This window comes from Erythrolamprus reginae, chromosome 6 (genome assembly GCF_031021105.1).
Source record: "Erythrolamprus reginae isolate rEryReg1 chromosome 6, rEryReg1.hap1, whole genome shotgun sequence".
Classification (NCBI taxonomy): domain Eukaryota; kingdom Metazoa; phylum Chordata; class Lepidosauria; order Squamata; family Dipsadidae; genus Erythrolamprus; species Erythrolamprus reginae.
Genome location: NC_091955.1, coordinates 39,360,466 through 39,381,067, shown reverse-complemented (window position 1 = coordinate 39,381,067; position 20,602 = coordinate 39,360,466). Strand labels below are relative to the sequence as shown.

At 41.6% G+C, this 20,602-nt stretch overlaps 1 protein-coding gene across 1 annotated transcript in view; it reads left to right on the top strand.

Annotated features, from left to right (window-relative positions):
• Positions 1-20,602, top strand: part of SLC38A1 (solute carrier family 38 member 1) — a 108,355-nt gene that overhangs the window by 41,514 nt on the left and 46,239 nt on the right. The window contains exon 7 of the mRNA XM_070754945.1: positions 7,315-7,397. Within this exon, the coding sequence (XP_070611046.1) occupies positions 7,315-7,397 (83 nt within the window). The remainder of the gene's footprint in view (positions 1-7,314; positions 7,398-20,602) is intronic.

Sequence of the window (20,602 nt, the reverse complement as noted above, 5' to 3'; positions counted from 1 at the left end):
TGGCAGTGAAGGCCCATGTGAATCGGCAGTGGGGTACTCAGTCATGTCTTATGATGAGTGAGGTGGGGGCACTGGGCAGATGGGCAGTGGCTAATGTTTTGTCCATTGAGGCAGAGCACATTTCTGAGAACTTGAACCTTCTCCGGGTGGACTGACTGAGCGGGACTACCATTGATCAGTCTGAATGGCACTGTATCCAAAGATGTTTGAGGAAATGTGCCAGAGGTTCAGCAGGCTGATGGTGGACCTGTTCACTTGGCCGTCCAACACCCAACTTCAGAGGTTCTTCTCCTGGTTCCTGGAGCCTGGAATGAAACAGGTTGATGCCCTTCACAGTCCCAGATCTTCAGGGCTACTCTATGCCTTCCTCTCCTTCACAGGTGATCCAGAAGGTGCAGAAGTTCTACTCATCACCCTGCACTGACCCAGGTGCCCATGGTTTGTGGACCTGGTCAGTCTCTTGGTGACTATGCCATGGAGGATTCCAGACGACATGATCATTCTGAGACAAGGGACTATAGGGGCAGGAGTGTGTGTGTGTGTGTGTCCTGTGGAGGAAAAGGGGAGGTCGTTCCTGTTACTCGGGTGACGGCACTGCCCAAACCGGAGCTTTTGCCTCGCCTCCCTCCACCTTTCTTTTTAAAGCTCGCACTCCCTCCCCAAAGAAAATGGCTCTTTGCCTGCCGAGGAGACAGACTCTGCCGCTGCCACCACCACTGCAGCCACACCCCCTACCAGAAGAGAACCTACCTCTTCCCGCGCCTCCCTCCAGGTCCTGCCCCTGCTTCTGGATTACGACGAGAGAAAGAAAAAGGGAGAGGAAAGAGAGAAAATGAAGGTGAGAGAAATGAAGGTGAGAGAAATGAGAGCAAAAAGAGGAGAAACAAATGAGAGAGAGAAGGGGGAAGAGGTATAGGTACAGAAAAATAAGAGAGACCTGGAGGGAGAGAATGAGAGAGAGGGAAAGGAGGGAAAAGAGAGAGAGAAAGAAAGAAAAGGGAAAGAGGGAGGGAAAGAGAAGTGGAGAGGAAGGAAGGAGGGAGGGAGGAAAGGAAGGAAGGGAGGAAGAAGAAATGGAGGGAATAAGGAAGGAAGGAGGAAGAATGAAATGAATGGAAGGACAGAGGAAAGGACTTTTGGGTTTGTTTTTTTTTCTCTCAACATACATTCAAACAATACAGTGTGTCATCTAATTTTCCATGAATAAAATGTGGCATTTTGTTAGTAACTAATATCAGTTGCAAAAGTTTTTTTTTTCTAAATTTGTCATCCAGTTACATTTTCTTTTAATTAAATTCCCTCCTTAATATTCCTTCAAAAAAAATACAATTATATTTCTAACTTATTAACTATTATGGCAAAGTGCTTCCTTCTTTCTTTATACATTTATACATTCTATAAACATTTATACATTTATACATTCTATAAACCAATAAAACCTTGTATAGCCAATCAGATGTTAACAAAAAAAATTAAAAACAAAACATAAACATATATGAATTTCAGACTTCTTCCCCCCCTCTAAATAGCACATTTACCTAATCCCAAATTTAAAACTTATTTCAACCCATCTAGCATTTAGCCAATTAATACTTATCTACATTTCTTACTTAATTATTAATCTTAAATTTCAGTCAATTTGAGAAAAGAAAATAGGGGGGGAAATCTAAATATTCTCTATTTTCAGTCAATTTAAAATCATTAACATCATTAATCTCCCCAACAATTCTAAATTCGATTCCATTTATGCATTAATTCAAATCAGTATCACCTACTACATATCTTATTATAATCAATACTTCTAACTTTATTAAAACAGATCAGCAATTCCTAAATTCATATATCTAAATAGAAAAAAATAAAGTAAAAAAAAAGAGCAAACAAAACAATACTCCAAGCTTAATCAACCCTTCTCAAACTCCAATTTCTTTAATCTGAGCAGAACCTTGAACCAAACCTTTTTCTTTTTTCTTTTTTTGTATCCCCTTTTAATCCCCTTTTCCATTTTATTCTTTCTATTCTTCCTTCTAGGAAGGAAGGACTTTGTTAGAAAAATAAAGGGGTTATTGGATCAAATTTTGGACACTTGACAAGTTAGTTATGATGGTGGCCATGTCCCAGGGTTATGTGAACATCTTTTGGGATCTTCCAACAAGCAGCTGCAGGGATTCACTTAACGACTGTGGCAAGAAAAGTGATAAAGTGAGGCAGAACTCACTTAATAACCATCTTACTAAGGAGGTAGAAACGTTGACCTCCATTGGGTCAGAACAGAAATCGAGGATTATCTATCTGACCAATGCACTCTTTTAGAAGCAGATCAGGAGTCCATTTTGAAGCTCCACAGAAAACGTCTAGGGGAGAAGGCAGGTTGTCCTCGACTTACAACTGGTTCATTTGCTGACCATTCAAAGTTGCAACAGCCCTGAAAAAATTGACTTATGATCTTTTTTCACCCTTACTACCTTCGCAGCAGCCCCACGATCGTGTGATCAAAACTTGGCCGCCGTTTCATATTGAAACGTGACCCCCTTTGGCGACCATCTCACAAGCAAAGACAATGGGGGAGAGGGGGCGGAGAAGCCAGATTCACTTAACAACCGGGTTTCTAACCAATCCACGTCCAGGCTTGAAAATGTGCCGCTCAGACATTATACTTTTCCACCTACACTGGGAAAAAAATTAGAGGTAACATTGCCCACAGTGGCTGCAATTGATCACGTGGTCCTTGAGCAGGAAATCATGATGAGAGAGCATCTGTCTGCTGACGTGATCGATACTATTCAAGCATCCAGGCGCCCTTCCATGTCCCACATTTATGATTCCACCTGGGCGGTGTTTTGCACTTGGTGTGCTGGCAAGGGTCTGGACACTCTTGAGGCTTCAGTCCCAAGGGTCTTAGAATTTTTGTAGACAGGGTTGGTTAGGAGGTTGTCACCCAACACTCTCCTTAGGCAGGTAATGACCTTGTCCACAGTTTTGACAGGAATGGGAGGTCAGCCACATGGTCATCATCCTGGATTGAGTTTCCTGAGAGAGGTAGACAATTTTAGATCTCCAGTAGTTCATCATTATCCTTTTTTGAATCTATCTTTAATACTTCAGGTGCTCACTGGTCCTCCCTTCGAGCCCCTGAGGTCTACTAGTTTGTGTCTCTTAACCTTGAAATCTGTTTTTCTAATGGCAATCACATCTCCCAGAAGAATATATGAATTGGCTGCTCTGTCAGTGCATGAGGATGTTTGTATTTTTCATGCTGACAGAGTTGTTCTGCGGTTGGACCCTTCTTTTCTGCCCAAGGTGAATTACTGGTTCCACAGAGCCCAGGAAGTTATTCTGCCAGACTTCTGTGCCGAGGTGACTCATCTCCAGGAATGTCGCTGGCACACCTTGGATGTTCAAAAGGTCCTCCCGAGGTACATCAAACATACTGAGTCATTTAGAAGGTTGAAAGCCTTGTTTGTTTCTTATCAGTTTTCCTCCATTGGAAGGAAAGTTATCCTGTCTTCTATTGGGCATTGGCTGCAGACTTGTATTGCTACTCCCCTACCATTGCATATTGCTGCCCACTTTACTAGGACTGCGGCTGCTGCTGGTGCCTGGTCTACTCAGGCCTTTATCCCTGACATCTATAGAGCAGTTACCTGGTCATCCTCTCTCCTTTTATGCATCACTATAAGATAGACATTTATATTTTGGCCAAAGCATCTTTTGGCAGGAGGGTCCTACATCAGGTTGTTCCCATGCCATCCACGGTGGACCAAGAGGTTCCCCACCCACAAGGGACTTAACTTGAGCATGCCCCACATATGGATGCTCCAACCAATTGCAACTGAGAAGTAACGTTGTTTTTTACCTGACATGTCCATTCTAGTTTCTTGGCTGGAGCATCCACTCCCTCCCGAGTTAGTTGATTTTTGCCGGTCCAGTGTCCAGTGTCTGTCATGATTATAGATACTTTCCTTGCTTTTTATCTTCATTGCAAAAACTGAAGGAGTCAGCTAAGCAGAGGGGTGTGACCAGGAAATTATTACAACTCGGTCCCCTAGCAACAGAAGTCAATACCCCATGTGGATGCTCCAGCCAAGCAACTAGAATGAACGTGTTAGATAAGAACCAACTTTCCTTCTCTGTGAATGCACTGAAAGCCTGAAGCAATGAAACTGGCAAAGAAACTATGATAGAGGGGAGCTCTTCGCACTCTCCACAGGTGGAGTGCCTGTCAAGATCCATGGGGGGGGGGGTATAAAGCAGGGTGAATGTTGTGGAGCCTCTGTGATCATTCATAAGGGTGAACAACTGCTGTAGTAATTTCAGGACTTTTTCATAAATGCTAGGGGGTGCTTATCGTGCAACTTCAATCGTTCACTAAGGCAGCGTTTCCCAACCGCTATGCCGCGGCACAGTAGTGTGCCGCGAGACAAGGTGAGGTGTGCCGCGAAGTTCCGCTTCCAAACCGGAAGTTGAGTGTCCCGGCTTGCTTCTTCACACCTTCATTTTCGCGCCTTTCTTCTTCGTGCCTTCCTTCTTTGCAGCAGGTGAGCTTGGGACTCGGCGGGATGGCAATAGCAGCAGCTGAGGCTTTCACTTGTGGCATCGGGAGTGCTAATAGTGGCGGCGGGAATAGCGGGGGGGGCTCCTGCAAGTGGAAGCCTCAGCCCTGGAGCCCCCTCGCGCCCATGGCTTCCCGTCGATGCCTCTGCCTGCCCGATCCGCGGGAGTGCTAATAGCGGCGGCAGCGGTGGGAATAGCGGGGGGGCTCCTGCCCGCCACTGCTATTAGCACTCCCGCGGATCGGGCAGGCAGAGACATCGACGAGAAGCCATGGGCGCGAGGGGGCTCCAGGGCTGAGGCTTCCACTTGTGGCTGTCCCCGCCCGCCCGATCCTTCCTTCTCTCTGGATTTTTTGGGGTGCGGCTTCTTCCACAGCGGTGGCTGCAGCGGCGCTGGCGATCCGGCCGCTAGCCGCTCCAAGCGCTGTGGGAACGCCCACCCCTCTCACAGTCCCGTCCCGGGCTGTCAGTAAAGGGGCTGCTTGCTCGGAACATTCAAACTAAGGGAAACCTTCGCTGGCCTCCACAGAGAAGAAAGGAAGAGAGAGAACGAGAGAGAGCAACAGAGAGAGAGAGAGTGAGAAAGAACAAGAGAGAGAAAGCATGAGAGAGAGAGAAAGAACAAGAGAAAGAAAATAAGAGAGAACAAGAGAGAGAGAGACTAAGAGAGAGAGAAAGAAAAGAGAGAGAGAAAAAAATAAGAGAATGAGAGAGCAACAGAGAGAAAGAACAAGAAAAAGCACGAGAGAAGAAAAGCAAGAGAGAAAAAGAGAGATAGCAAGAGATACTGAAAGAAAGCAAGAGAGAGAGAGAAAAAAAGAAAGCAAGAGAGACAGGAAGAGGAAAGGAGAGAGAGAGAGAAATGAGAACAAAAAGGGGAGGAGAAATAAGAAAATGATTGAGGCAGAGAATGAGAGGAGAGAGAAACAAGAGAGAGAGAGAGGTGATTCTTGAAGCATATGGTAAAAAGCACCCAAATAATAAGAAAAAAAACCCCAGCCCTCACCTGTTCTTGAAAAGAATAAAAGAGAATAAAACCCCAGCCCTCACCTGGTTTTGGAAATGGTTGTAGTGTGTATACATACACACACATAAGGGGGGGGAGAGACAGGGATGGAAAAAGAGGAGAAGTGAGAGGGAGAAGGAATGAGGGAAAAAGGGAGGAAGAGAGAGAAATGAGAAACATGAGAGAGAAAAGGGGGAAAGACAGGAGAAGTACCCATAAATGAGACAGTGGTATAAATTTCAGGAGGGATGATTGATGATTGACTGTATTTATAAGGGGATGTTACATGGGATTGTATATATGAGGGGGTTATTTATGTATGTATGTACATGTATGTATGTATGTATGTATTTATTTATTTATTTATTAGATTTGTGTCATTTTGGTTGGTGGTGTGCCCCAGGATTTTGTAAATGTAAAAAGTGTGCCGCGGCTCAAAAAAGGTTGAAAATCACTGCACTAAGGGATCTGTACAAGGTGCATGATTTAAAATAAGTGAAAAAGTTATCATTTCCATAATAATAATAATAATAATAATAATAATAATAATAATAATAATAATAATAATTTATTAGATCTGAAATTGTTTGAAACTATAACCTCTCAGAATTCCCAGCATATTTGTAAGTTCTGGAAAATATACCGTATTTTCAGACTGTAAAATGCACCAGACTACAAAATGTACAAAATATTGCAGAGGTAAACAAGGGGGAAAAAGGGGGGGTTGACCTTTCTGGTCCCCAGGAGCACTCTGCAGGCCTCCCAAATCCACTTTGTGTCCTGTTTTTGTGAAAATGGGCCTGTTTTTCATAAAAACTGAGTGTGCAGACAGTTTGAAAGGCCTGCAGAGTGCTCCTGGGGGCTGAAAAGGACAAACATGTGATGGGTGGGAGTTTTGGGAGCTGAAAAATGGGCCAGTTTTTGGCAAAAACTGGGCATGCAGAGGCTTTTGAGGTTTGCAGAGTGTTCCGAGAGCTGGGAAGGGCAAAAATGCCATTTTTTGTGTGAAAAATGGGCCAGTTTTTTATCTCCTAAACCTCCCGTGCATTGTGTTTTTGCCCCCAAGAGCATTCTGCAGGCCTCCCAGAGCATTTTGCCCCCAAGAGCATTCTGCAGGCCTCCCAGAGCATCTGTGCACTCCATTTTTGTGAAAAATGGACCCGTTTTTCACTCCCCCACACACACACATCATGTTTTTGCCTTCCCCATCCCGCATACAGTAGTTCCAGGATATCCAGAAGGCCAGTTCAGAAGAAAGTGTGGGGGAAATGCCCACTGTGAACAAAACCAAAGATTTTGGAGTTAAATGCAATGAAGTATCTTATTGACATGGACAATTACAGTAATCATTGGGTTCTTGGCCAGAACATTCAGGGGTAATTGAGGCACTTTATGAGCATCATATCCAAAGAAACTACAAGTTTCATTGCAGGTAGTTATTTGGAATGATCTGGCTGAAGCAAGCGGTGGGTGAGTCTAGGAACCAGAGTGGGTTAAGATACTTTCTGTCTCTGACACTTTCAGGATTCTCTTTCATGATCCCTTTTCTCCCTATCTCAAATAGTAAGGTGAAATAGAGAAAGAATATAGCTCTTATCATAGATATAAATTGAAATCTTACAGATGGAGATTGGGCTAAGGATTAAAATTATACCAAATTTTGCTGATTTCCATCCCTGATTTTAAATTTAACCACTTTAAACAAATGAAAGTTCATAATAAAAGTTACCTTTTGTTTTCAAAAATGTTTTATAGAGCCTGGTATGTTGATGGGCGAGTTCTGGTTGTAGCTGTGACCTTTTTAATAATTCTTCCTCTATGCTTACTGAAAAATTTAGGTAAGGATAAATTACCTTTTTTAGACTAAAAGATAGTTGAAACTTAATTTTAAACTTGTCTTTCCACCCCTTCTTCCTAGGAATGGAGAATTGAAATTACAGTTGGGTACAGGTTGAATATATTTGGTTGTTTAAGACACTAAATAATGTTTTGTTTCATTTTTCTATTTCTGAGATTGTCCCAAAAAAGTTCTGCATCCCCTAAGAACAGTGAATAACACAGCTTGCTTCAAGTAAACAGTGCTATTAAGATACATTAATATTTTTTAAAAACCTGTATAAATCTTAGTTTAGCAAACGTCTTAGAATGTTTGTAAAGTCAAGGTATTCTTGGATTCATAACCCAGAATACTGTTGTTTCAAATCTTAATTTTACCAAGGCTCTGCTTCTTGCTTATTAAATTACAAGCCTCCTGTATTTATCTCTTCAGAGCTTAATCATCTACAGCAGTGATGGCGAAACTTTTCGGCACCAATTGCCCAAACTGGAATGTGCACGTGCGCCAGTGCACCAGAAACCTGAAGACCAGCTGGTCGGCATGAGCACCTGGTCTTGATGCGTGCACCTGAAACCACAGAGAGGGTTCTGCATGCCACCTCTTGCACATGTGCCATAGGTTTGCCATCTAGGATCTACAATGGACATTTTGAGATTTATTTATTCATTTATTAATGTCTATGATTGCCATCTCAATCAAGTGGTTATCTGCAGCTTTCAAATCTAAAACAATAAAATATTTAAAATCAATTAAAATAAGTTTAAAAAGTAACTCTATATAATGGTTAAGGTAATTATTCAATATAAAGCCAAAAGATGGGGCCCTTAATACTTCCAGAACCCCAGCTTTTTATTGTTGAATAGGCTCTATTGAGAGAAGGACTTATCAATATTATTCTATGTGGACAAAGTACAGTATGTGTTTTAAAATTGTGATTTTTAAAAATATTTTTTAAATTACATATTTACATTAAAAATATTTACTGGTACATTCCAGTTTATGGACAATCATACCACTTTCTTTTAGATACATTTCTAGTTTGTCTCTTTGGTATTTATATCAATCAAACATCTAGTCTTTACACATACAGTAATACCTCATGATACGAACTTAATTGGTGCAAGGAGGAGGTTCGTATGACGAAAGGTTCGTAAGACAAAACATTGTTTCCCATAGGAAACAATGTAAAGTCAATTAATCCGTGCAACCAAAAAAAACCCTGCAAAAAAACAGCTTTTGGCGACTGCTGGGAAGCCGCACGGCTGTTTTAAAAGGTGACAGCCGGCCTGGGGGGCTTCCCAGCACCCCCCCGAACCCGAGTTCTGGGTTCGGGGGGTGCTGGGAAGCCCCCCAGGCCAGCTGCGACCTTTTAAAACAGCCGCGCCACTTCCCAGCTGTCTCCTGAAGCCGAACGCGGAAGTTTGGCTTTGGCGTTCGGCTTCAGGAGACAGCTGGGAAGCGGCGCGGCTGTTTTAAAAGGTCGCAGCCGGCCTGGGGGGCTTCCCAGCACCCCCCCGAACCCCAAACCCGGGTTCCGCGGGTCCCCCAGGCCGGCTGCAACCTTTTAAAACAGCCGCACCGTATCCCAGCTGTCTCCTGAAGCCGAACGCGGAAGTTCGGCTTCGGGAGACAGCTGGGAAGCCGCACGGCTGTTTTAAAAGGTGACAGCCGGGCTGGGGGGCTTCCCAGCAACCTCCCGAACCGAACCCGGGGTTCAGAAAAATTTTGCCTCTTCTTACGAACTTTTTTCGAGTTACGAACCGGTGTTCGGGAGGCTGCTGGGAAGCCCCGCCGCCCGGCTGTCACCTTTTAAAACAGCCGCGCGGCTTCCCAGCAGTCTCCGACTGCCGGTTCGTAACTCAAAAAAAGTTCGTAAGAAGAGGCAAAATTTTTCTGAATCCGGGGTTCGTATCACGAGTTGTTCGTAAGATGAGGGGTTCGTATCTTGAGGTGCCACTGTACTAATATTTGTAAATTAATACACAGTACTAAAATTTCAAATTCAATATTTGTGATACATTTTCTTGCAAACTCCCTATTTTTATACTTAGTTTAAGATGGGTCATTCCTAATATGTATTTCTTCTATCTATTGTCTAACTATTTATATCACTCATCTCAAATCATATAATAATCTGTTTTCTCTTCTTCATTGTTTGCTTTGGTGAGCCTATCCATTTGTACACATTCTAGAATTTTGTTGGTATATTGTGATTTTTCCACATCTGGGCAAATAATATTCTTGCCGCTATAATGATATTAGGTACTGCATTTTCTTATCTTAAGTTCCCATGAATATTCCTAGTAAAAATAGTTCCAGTTCCGGGTTCGATTTGGGAGGTTGCTGGGAAGCCCCCCAGCCCGGCTGTCACCTTTTAAAACAGCCGTGCGGCTTCCCAGCAGTCGCCGAACGCTGAACGTGGAAGTTCAGGTTTGGCGTTCGGCTTCGGGAAGCTGCTGGGAAGCCGTGCGGCTGTTTTAAAAGGTGACAGCCGGCCTGGGGGGCTTCCCAGCAACCTCTCGAATCCCGAACTTTTGCCGAACTTCCGGGTTCGGGGTTCGGGAGGTTGCTGGGAAGCCCCCCAGGACAGCTGTCACCTTTTAAAACAGCCACACGGCTTCCCAGCAGTCGCCAAATGCCGAACGCGGAAGTTCGGGTTTGGCGTTCGGCTTCGGGAAGCTGCTGGGAAGCCGCGTGGCTGTTTTAAAAGATGACAGCCGGCCTGGGGGGCTTCCCAGCAACCTCCCGAACCCCGAACTTTTGCCGAACTTCCGGGTTCAGGGTTCAGGAGGTTGCTGGGAAGCCCCCCAGCCCGGCTGTCACCTTTTAAAATAGCCGCGCAGCTTCCCAGCAGTCGCCGAACGCCGTTTTTTTGCGGGGGGGTTTTTTGGTTGCACGGATTAATTGACTTTACATTGTTTCCTATGGGAAACAATGTTTCGTCTTACGAACCTTTCGTCTTACGAACCTCCCCCTGGAACCAATTAGGTTCGTAAGACGAGGTATGACTGTATTAGGATATATTCTTGCAATCCTGACTGGTGAAAGATGCCATCTAGGAACCATTTTATGTATATTTTCTTTATATGCTATAGATTTTGTCATTTTATAGCTTTTAATCCAATACTCTCCCACTTTTCTAGTCCTATGTTATACCCCAAATTTTGGGCGCATTTTACCATTACCTCCTTGAGAGTCTCCCTCCATTTTATACCTCAATAGAAAATTACAGAATTGTTTTTATCATTTTATCTTCCTGTACAAACATAATCCTGTCTATTTTGCCATCTTCTTTTTGGAACCCATTTTATCTGAAGATATGGCCATCAATCTATTTCTATACCTTGTTCTCTTAACTCTTCTCTTGTTTTTAATTCTCCTTGATCCTTCAAGACCTCTTTGTAGATTTAGATTTATTATTAGAGTTGGAAGGGACCTTGTAGGTCATCTAGTCCAACCCCCCACTCAAGCAAGAGTTCCTACACCATTTGAGACAAATGACAGTCCAATCTCCCCGTGAAGGTAGCAAGTGTTGAGGTTCTCACAACCTCCACTGGCAAGCTGTTCCCCCGGTTGATCCCTTTCACTGTCAGAAAGTTTCTCCTCACTTCCAGGTTGAATGTCTCCTTGATCACCTTCCATCCATTATTCCTTCTTTGACTTTGGGGTGCTATAGGAAACAGTCTGACTCCCTGCTTTCTGTGGCATCCCCTCAAGTATTGGAACATTGCTATCATGTCACCCCTGGTCTTTCTCTTCGCCAGACTGGCCAGACTCAGTTCTTGAAGCCACTCTTCATGTGTTTTATTTTCCAGATTCTTTATCATTCTGTTTGCTCTTTTTTTCACTTTCTCTAGAGCAGTAATGGTGAACCTATGGCACGGGTGCCACGCAAGGCTTTGCTCTATGTCATCTCCAGCATGCATATGTGTGCTGATCAGCTGATTTTTGGGCTTTTTTCAGCTGTTTAGGCTCTCCCCAGGCTTTAGGAAGGCATCCTGAACCCTGGGGACAGCGAAAAATGGCCCAATGGGCCTATTGGAAGTCTGGAGGCGTCAGTGAGGCTTGTACAAATGCGTGGGAGAAACAGTGCGGGGGGTTATGCACAGGTGCTACCATGGGGATTGTGTGCATGAATAGAGGAGGACATTGCATTATGGATATGGCCACGCACGCACACATTATCATGCACATCCGAGCCAAAAAAGGTTAATCATCACTGTTCAATGTCTTTTTTGTAGTGTGGTTACCAAAAGTGGATGCAGTACTCCAGGTGTGGTCTGACCAAGGCTTTATTGAATGATACTAGTACCTCTCTGGTCCCTGATTGTATTCCTCTATTTATGCATCTCGGGACTGTGTTGGCCTTTTTGGCTGCTACTGCACACTGCTGGCTCATAATTAGTTGGCTGTCTACCAAGACTCTCGCAGTCGCTGCTATTGAGTGTGGTTTCGTCAAGTTTGTATGTGTATTTTTGATTCTTTTTACCTACATGTGGGATTTTACTTTTCTCAATGTTGAATTTCATTTTGTTGGTTTGGGCCTAGTGTTCAAGACTGTCGAGGTCTCTTTGGGTTCTGGATTCTGAGTCTGTCCTCTTGGGTGTTTGCTACTTCCACCAGCTTCGTATCATCTGCAAATTTGATTAGTTATTCCCTCATCTAAGTCATTTATGAAAATATTAAAAAGTACTAGGCCTAGGACAGAACCTTGTGGTACCCCACTGCTTACCTTCTCCATGTGGACTTAGAACCATTGAGGACTACTTGCTGGGTATGCTGTTAATCCATCTGGTTGTGTAGCTGTCTATCCTGCTTTTTTCTAGCTTATAAAGAAGTAGGTTGTGGTCTACCTTTGTCAAATGCTTTGCTGAAGTCCAGGTATATTATGTCCACTGCATTTCGCTGATCTACTGATTTGGTCACAGTAGATTTTAATATATATTTTTGTAGGGGCTTTTTTTGGTAGGTCACCTAGTAGCCATGTCCATTACATTTTGGTATATTAAAGCTTCCATGGTGGAGGTTAGGTAGGTATTTTACTATAGTGATTTCTCTTGATCTTTTGCTATATTTGAATAAGAGAGTCTCTGGCTAGGTGACCTTGAAAGTATTTATGGGTCTTGCATTTTACATCCCAGAGGAAGGTGTGTCCTCTTTCTGGAGGTCGTGGCCCTCCAGGGTCATTCTTTTATATCTAGTCTTTGATCCAAGTTAAAGTGGACAGCTTGGATATGACATATGGAACAGGTGTCGGGCTGGGTAGTTGCAATAGTGGTCAACCTGGGGAGAAAAAAAATCCTTCCAAATTTTACTGTACTGAGGGAATCCTGAACAAAGCAGTGATCAAGGGGAAACCAAGTGCTGGGGAGAATCCTCAACCCTTAACACTTGTACCATATATCACATCCATGCTGTCCTCAAAAATTCCATGAAGTCCCGATGGTCGATCGATATAGGAAAAAGAGACAGTAGGAATGGAAGAACAAAGGGGTGGCCCTCAGCCATAGTGACCATAAGCGTGGATAGAAAATGGAGTTGGAAGCCCTTTCCAATCAGGAACAGCTGATTGAAGAACTGCTAGCAGATGATCAATTCAAGCGGCACATCAATCACCTTGTGAGGGAAGCCCTGGAAAATCTCAATGTCTGAGGTGAACCGGGTCACCAATGAAGGAGAGTGGGTAAACCAGCAGCCAAGGAAGAGTGAGCCATCACCCCTGATCCAGCTGCGGCTGATCAAGTGGATGACCAAGCTGGCAAAGCAGCAGCCACACCAGGTACCCAACCTCCTGTCACTCCAGTCCAACCCAGGGGCCCAAAGCTGGAGAGGGAAGAACTCCTTGAGGGTAAAATTCAATGGATGCCCCCAGAAATTGGGGATTTTCCTGGCTCATGAAGAGGCAGAGATCAACATGGTCCAAAACCAGTACCGCACCAGTAGAGCTTGGAGAAGATCCCCACTGTAGGGGAAGTGGGAGCCATTCACCTCTAAACTGCCATAGCATCGGGGCCATCAGGATGCTTTTAAGTATGGGAAGGAGGGGCACTTCACAGCAGTGTCATTCAACACCACCCCGCCGGAAAGCCCACCACCCCTGCCAGGGGGGAAACCTGCAAAAATCACACCCACCCACCGAAGCAAAGTAACTGCACCAAGAGGCCGGGTGTTGGAGTAATGTTTTGCAGAAGCTAGCCCATCCAGATAGCCAAAGCAGCTAACCAGCCTGCCTCAGACCAGGACACTAGGAACCTTTGTCTTGAAGATAATTGAAGACATGTACTGCAGAGTTTCTTAGGAAAACCTACACTGTTTACACTGTAGCTATCTCTCTAGCAGTTACTATACAAATTACTCATAATTCTCTATCTACTATTCTCAGTTACAATATTCAGCTACAAGTCTTCAGCCACCACAAGCCACACTAATTCACAAGACATTCTAAACCATACTAAGCCACAGTATCTTCAAGCTAAGCCACACCTATGCAAAGGTGCATTATGTAGATATAATCAGCCAATAAGATTACATTACAATCTGCATATTCACCATGATTAACAGTTTTACATTGTTAAAGTTACTACAATTCTTCTCTCTGCAATTTGGAATATTGCATCAGGTAGGCCCCGATCCTGACACTGGGGAATTCTGATCCCCTCCAAACCCAGAGAAAGAAACTCTGGCACCTGAGAAGACCTAAGTCAATCTGAAAGCGATCTGGAATATGGCTCACTGGTAAGAGTCCCAATCAAACCGCTCACCCTACCCCTAAGACTTTTTATTCCCCAGCTAAGTGGAAGGGGAGGAACTAGCAGCAATACTGGACTCTGGGTGCACTAAATGCTTGATCTAAAGAGGCCCAGTAATATTGTATCTTATTTAAATAGCAGAGAATAATGTATGCTTCCAGAAAACCACATCAATTTTAACAGCATTTGTACAAGTGTAATCTGAAATATCACAATGTCCTGTTTTAATATAGAGATAGGACAACTGAGTTAAACACTGGTAAGGAGATTGGGAATTCACCTAATGAATCTGCCACTTTCTACCAGCTGGGTGGGATTGTAGTGTGTGGGAGCCATCCAATTTTTATCCAGAACAACTACAAATAAAGGTAGGGGATCATAGCGAAACCCTCATGCTCATAGTAGCCCCAAGAATGGAATGGCCACTAGTCCTGGGGCTCACATGGCTGCAGGAATGGAACCCTAAAGTAAATTGGAAGAGAGGAACCATAAAATTCCAGGGACATGTAACATTTGCAAACATTCCAGAGGGAGAATTAGTCCATTAGCATCCCCAAAGAATACAAGATCTGACTAAGGTATTTAGCGAGGAGGCATCTGATGAACTTCCATCTCATCATACATGGATTGTGTCTTTGAGATCCTACTGGGGGCTAAATTTCCAAAACCAAAAATGTACTACATGTCCCCCAAAGAACTAGATGAACTCAGAGCCTTTATTGAAAAAAATCTAAAAAGAGTGTTCATGTAACCACCTGATTGAAAATAGCGGCCCAGTATTATTCCACAAAACGAAAGATGGTACCTTACACCTTTGTATGGATCAAAATTTAAATGCGGTCAATATGTACCTACTCCCCCTTATGAAAGACATGGTGGCCCACCTTTCTAAAGGAAAAATATTTTCAAAGATAGACTTACAAGAGGCATACTACTGTATCAGAAATAGAAAAGGGGATGAGTGGAAGAGGTCTTTTAACACACTAGTTGGGTGCTACCAATTTAAAGTATTTAAAGTCCATTTCAAATTATAAGGAGTCCCTGCTGTGTTCATGCAACTAATTAACATACTTCATGAATATTTATACAAAGGGATCCTAGTCTATCTTGATGACATTTTAATTTACAACACAACAAAGGCAGAACACATAAAACTTGTCCGAGCAGTTCTCTTGAAACTCCAAGCCACCAAACTCTATGCTAAACTCTCAAAATGTGAAAACCACCAGGAAAAAAACAATTACCTCGGATACAGAATATCCTATGAGGAAATAGAAATGGATTCACAAAAAATAAAAGCCATCATCAATTGAGAGCTGCTCCAAACCTGCAAACAACTACAAAGTTTCCTGGTTTTCACAATCTATACCTGGAAAAATACTAGAAAAAAATTATCAAAAAACAGCTCTGCCACTACCTAGAAACAAACAAGATAATAACCAACAGCCAACATGGGTTGGTCAGAAATAAATCATGCCATACCAATCTCATATCATTTTTCAACACCATAACCAAATCAGTAGATCAGCGTAATGCAATAGACCTAATATACTTGGACTTTAGTAAAGCTTTTGATGAAGTAGACCACAACCTACTACTCTACAAATTGAAAAAAATGGAATAGATTACAATACATGTAGATGGATTAACAGTTGGCTGACCAACCACACCCAACAAGTAGTCCTCAACGGTTCCAAATCCATGCAGAAGAAGTTAGGCAGCGGGGTACCTCAGGTTCAGTCCTGGGCCCAGTGCTCTTCAACACATTCATCAACGACCTAGATGAAGGAATAGAAGGGGAAACTAATCAAATTTGCAGATGACACCAAGCTGGCAGGGGTAGCGAATACCCCAGAGCAGTGTTTTTCAACCAGTGTGCCGCGGCACACTAGTGTGCCGTGAGACATGGTCAGGTGTGCCGCGAAGCTCAGAGAGAGAAAGAAAACAAGAGAGATAGAAAGAAAGAGAGAGAGAGAGAAAGCAAAAGAGAAAGAAAGAGAGAGAGAGAGAAAGAAAGAAAGAAAACAGAAAGCAAGAGAGAGAGAGAAAGAAAGCAAGAGAGAGAGAGAACGCAAGAGAGGGAAAAAGAAAGAGAATGAGAGAGAGAGAGAAAGAAAGAAAGGAAGGAAGAGAGAGAAAGAGAACAAGAGAGAAAGAGAGAAAGAAAGAAAGAAAGAAAGAAAGAAAGAGGGAGACGGAGGGAGGGAAGGTGGGAGAGAGAAAGACATAGAGGGAGGTAGGGAGGAGAGAGAAAGAGAGCAAAAAAGAGGAAGGAAGGAAGAGAGAAAGAAAGAGGGAAGGAGGGAAAGAGAAAAAAGAGAAAAAGAGAGAAAGAGGGAGGGAGGGAGAGAGAAATATAGTGAAAGGGAGGAAGAGAGAGAGAGAGCATTTTTTTGTGAAAACGTTTTTTAGCCGCCCCCCCATCCCCACTCAATGTGCCCCATGGTTTTGTAAATGTAAAAAATGTGCCGCGGCTCAAAAAAGGTTGAAAATCACTGCCCCAGAGGATAGGCTCAAAATACAGAAAGATCTAGATAGATTAGTACTGTGGGCTCAAACTAACAAAATGAAATTTAATGTTGAAAAAAGCAAAATCTTACACCTTGGACCTAAGACACACATACAAATTGGGAGAAACCACAATTAACAGCAGCAACTGTGAGAGAGATCTTGGAGTTTTGGTGGATAACCAACTAAATATGAGCCAGCAATATGCGGCGGTGGGTAAAAAAGCCAACACAATCTTAAGCTGCATCAACAGGGGGATACACTCCAAGACTAAGCAGGTATTAATACCACTCTATAATGCCCTAATCAGACAACACCTAGAGTACTGCATTCTATTTTGGTCACCCCACTACAAAAAGGACATTGAAACTCTAGAGAAAATACAGAAAAGAGCAACTAAAATGATAAAGGGACTGGAAACCAAGACATATGAAGAGAAGTTGCTGAAACTGGGCATGGATAGTTTAGCAAAAAGGAGGGCCAGAGGGGACATGATAGCAGTATACAGATATTTGAGGGATTGCCACAGAGAAGAGGGGGCCACACTATTTTCCAGGACACCAGGAGCAATGGATGGAAACTGACCAAGGAGAGATTCAACCTGGAAATAGGGAAGAACTTTCTGATGGTGAGAGCGATAAACCAGTGGAACAGCCTGCCAGCAGAGGTTGTGAACCCCCCCATCATTTTGCACATTTAAAAGAAAACTGGACTGCCATCTGGTTGGTGTGGTGTAGGGTTTCGGAGAGAAGCAACTTAGAACTAAGGAGAAAATTCCTGACAGTTAGAACAATTAATGAATCTGTGGAACAACATGCCACAAGAAGTTGTGGATGCTCCAACACTGGAACTTTTAAAGAAAATGTTGGATACCCACTTGTCTGAAGTAGTGTAGGGCTTCCTGCCGAAGCACGGGATTGGACTAGAAGACTTCCAAGGTCCCTTCCAACTCTGTTGTTATTATTATACAAGGCAGTTAGAAAATGTTTCACATTTTAAAATGTCTCTACAAGCCACAAGAGACATCTCTTTAGAGGAACATCTTCTCACCTTGTAGACAGCACTTCCAGAAACAGAGAATAACTGTAAATAGTGTTGGGCGAACCCGAACCCAAACACTTCTGGAAATAAAGACACGTGCCAGGAAGGAGTATCCATGACGTCAAAGCCCCACCCCTGGAATCCCATCGTGGGATTCCCCACCTCCTTTTGCTTGCAGCGCCACTGCAGCGTCCTTTTCTGTAAAAATAAAAAAAACCACAAATTTTTCCATGAAAATACACCTGCATAGCTCAGCTTTTCAAAAGCTGACAATTCTGGGAAGAAACATGCATTTAGGCTTCATGGAACCATCTGTGCCAAAAATAATTGTTTTCCTGGCCAGGTGCACGGTACAGTACAGCCATTGACTGGATTCGAACTCAGGACACACACAAATTTTTCCATGAAAATATACCTGCATATCTCAGCTTTTCAAAAGGTGGCACACCTTGGAGGGAACATGCATTTAGGCTCCATGTTGTAGCCATCCATGAATCTTTTCCCAATACTTCTTAACTTTAGAACACAACTACATCATGTGAAACAAGCTACCTACATCTCCTTTACACTTCCAACAAGCCGAATTAGTGTTTGGATATACTTTGGCCAATTGTGATGGTGTCAGATGTCATCTATAAAACATTTTATAATAATTTTCTTTAAATGCCATTGATTTAGTTATTTTACAATTTGTATTCCATGTCTTCTTCCAATCAGCTAGATATATATTATGACCTATATTTCTTGCCCATTCTGGGATCTTTAACCATATTCTCTATCCTTTCAAATTTGAGCAAATATTTATATAATTTGGATATTATTTTTTGTTCTGGGCCCAGTAAAAATTTATCTAATTTTGGTGTTTCCATTTCTATACCTGTCTTCTCCAAATTTTTGTTATACTTTAATTTTAATCGGAAATAAGACCACCAATCCATTATTAAATTTTGCTCCTCTAATTTTACTCTACTTTTTAATTTTACAGATAAATCTAATAAATTACTATGCTTGTATTTTTTTATCACCTCAATTGTATTAGGGTTGTTCATTGTCTCTATCGGTGATAACCATTTAGGAATATTTATATATTTTTTTAAAAAATTCCTCCCAAATCATCAAAAGTGAGTTCTGAATTGCTTTTTAAATGCTCTTTAAAACTTTGATGTAAATTAGTTTCATTTTTCCATATATAAGCATGCCATCCTTTCTGAAGATCATGGCCTTTTAATGTCAATATCCTATTATTTTTCAGATCAGTCCATTCTTTTATTCAAACTAAATCTGCTGCTTTATAATAAAGTTTCCAATCAGGCAGCATTTCTACTCTTATCATCCTGTAAATTAATTAATTTAATTGTAGATTTTTTATTGTGCCATATAAATTTGAAAATTACTTTATTCAATTCCATAGAAAATTTTGTCTCTAATTTAATTGGAATAGTTTCAAATAAATATAAAATTTTGGCAATATATTCATTTTAATTGCCGCTATACATCCTAGAAATGATAGCTATGTTTTTTCTATCTCTCCAATTCTTATCTTGTTTGTATAATCAATTTGTCATTTTTGTATAATCAATTTTTCATTTTTTTAATAGATGAACATCTATTTTTCAAATTTATACCCAAATATTTAACCTTTTTAGTTATTTGTAAGCCTAATGCTTTTCCTAATTCCTTCTTTTGTTCCTTAGTCATATTTTTTGTTAAACTATTTGTTTTTTATTTATTAATTTTTAATCCTGCCCATCTTCCATATTCCTCTATTTCTTTTATTAATCGAATCCCGATTCCTTTGGATCTTCTAAAAAATACTAAACCTTCAGCAAAAGCCAACATTTATATTCCTCTTTTTTAATTTCTAATTTTCTTTATCCTGGTTTCATGCCTTGAGAGACCTCAGAACCTGCTTTGAATTCTTTCTTGCTTTCACTCCTTTTCAATAAAAGGTTCCTTTTGAAATACAAAGTTTTAAGAGTGCATACTTTCTTGAAGAGGGAGAGAGGCTAGTCCTTATAGAGAGAGAGAGAGATCAGTTAATTACCAGCCCAATTAAAATCAATGCCTATTAAGTTTCATTATATTTATACAATCATTTAAAAAGGTGAACAATTTCAAATGCAGGGAATCATCAATACAGGGCACCCAAATTAAACAACAAATTTATAAAACACAGGCCTTCGCTGATGATCTGGTCTTCTTCTTAGAGAATCCAGTTAGCTCAATGATATATTTAGTAAAAGAATTAGAGAACTATGGGAAAGTGGCCGGCTTAAAAATAAATAGGAACAAAACTAAAATATTAACCAAGAATTGTAATCAAGATTTAAACAAATTATTAATAAAAGAAACAGGTTTTCAAATAGAAAAGAAAATTAAATATCTAGGGATTTGGTTTACGACAAGGTATTCTTCACTGAAAGAACTAAATTATACAAAATTATTAACAAAAACAAAAGAAGATTTAGAAAAATGGTCAAAGTTAAATCTATCCTTAATGGGAAGGATCAATACAATAAAGTCTAATATACTTCCAAGGTGGCTCTATCTCTTCCAAACAGCACCAATACAACTAAACAAATCGTTCTTTGCTAAAATAAATAAAATAATTTCTAAATTTATCTGGTGCAATAAAAAACCTAGAATAAACATGAAAGCCCTACAAGATTTAAGAACAAGAGGAGGATTCGGTTTACCCAACTTAGAAATATACTACCAAGCCACTAAATTACTGTGGATTAAAGAATGGGTCAACCTTGAAAATCCTAGAATTCTAACAATAGAAGGCCACGATATAAATGAAGGATGGCACGCACATTTGTGGGAAAAAGAACACTCAAAACATTCTCACTTTAAACAACACCAAATTCGGAATACACTATTGACATACTGGCGGAAAGTCAGGAAA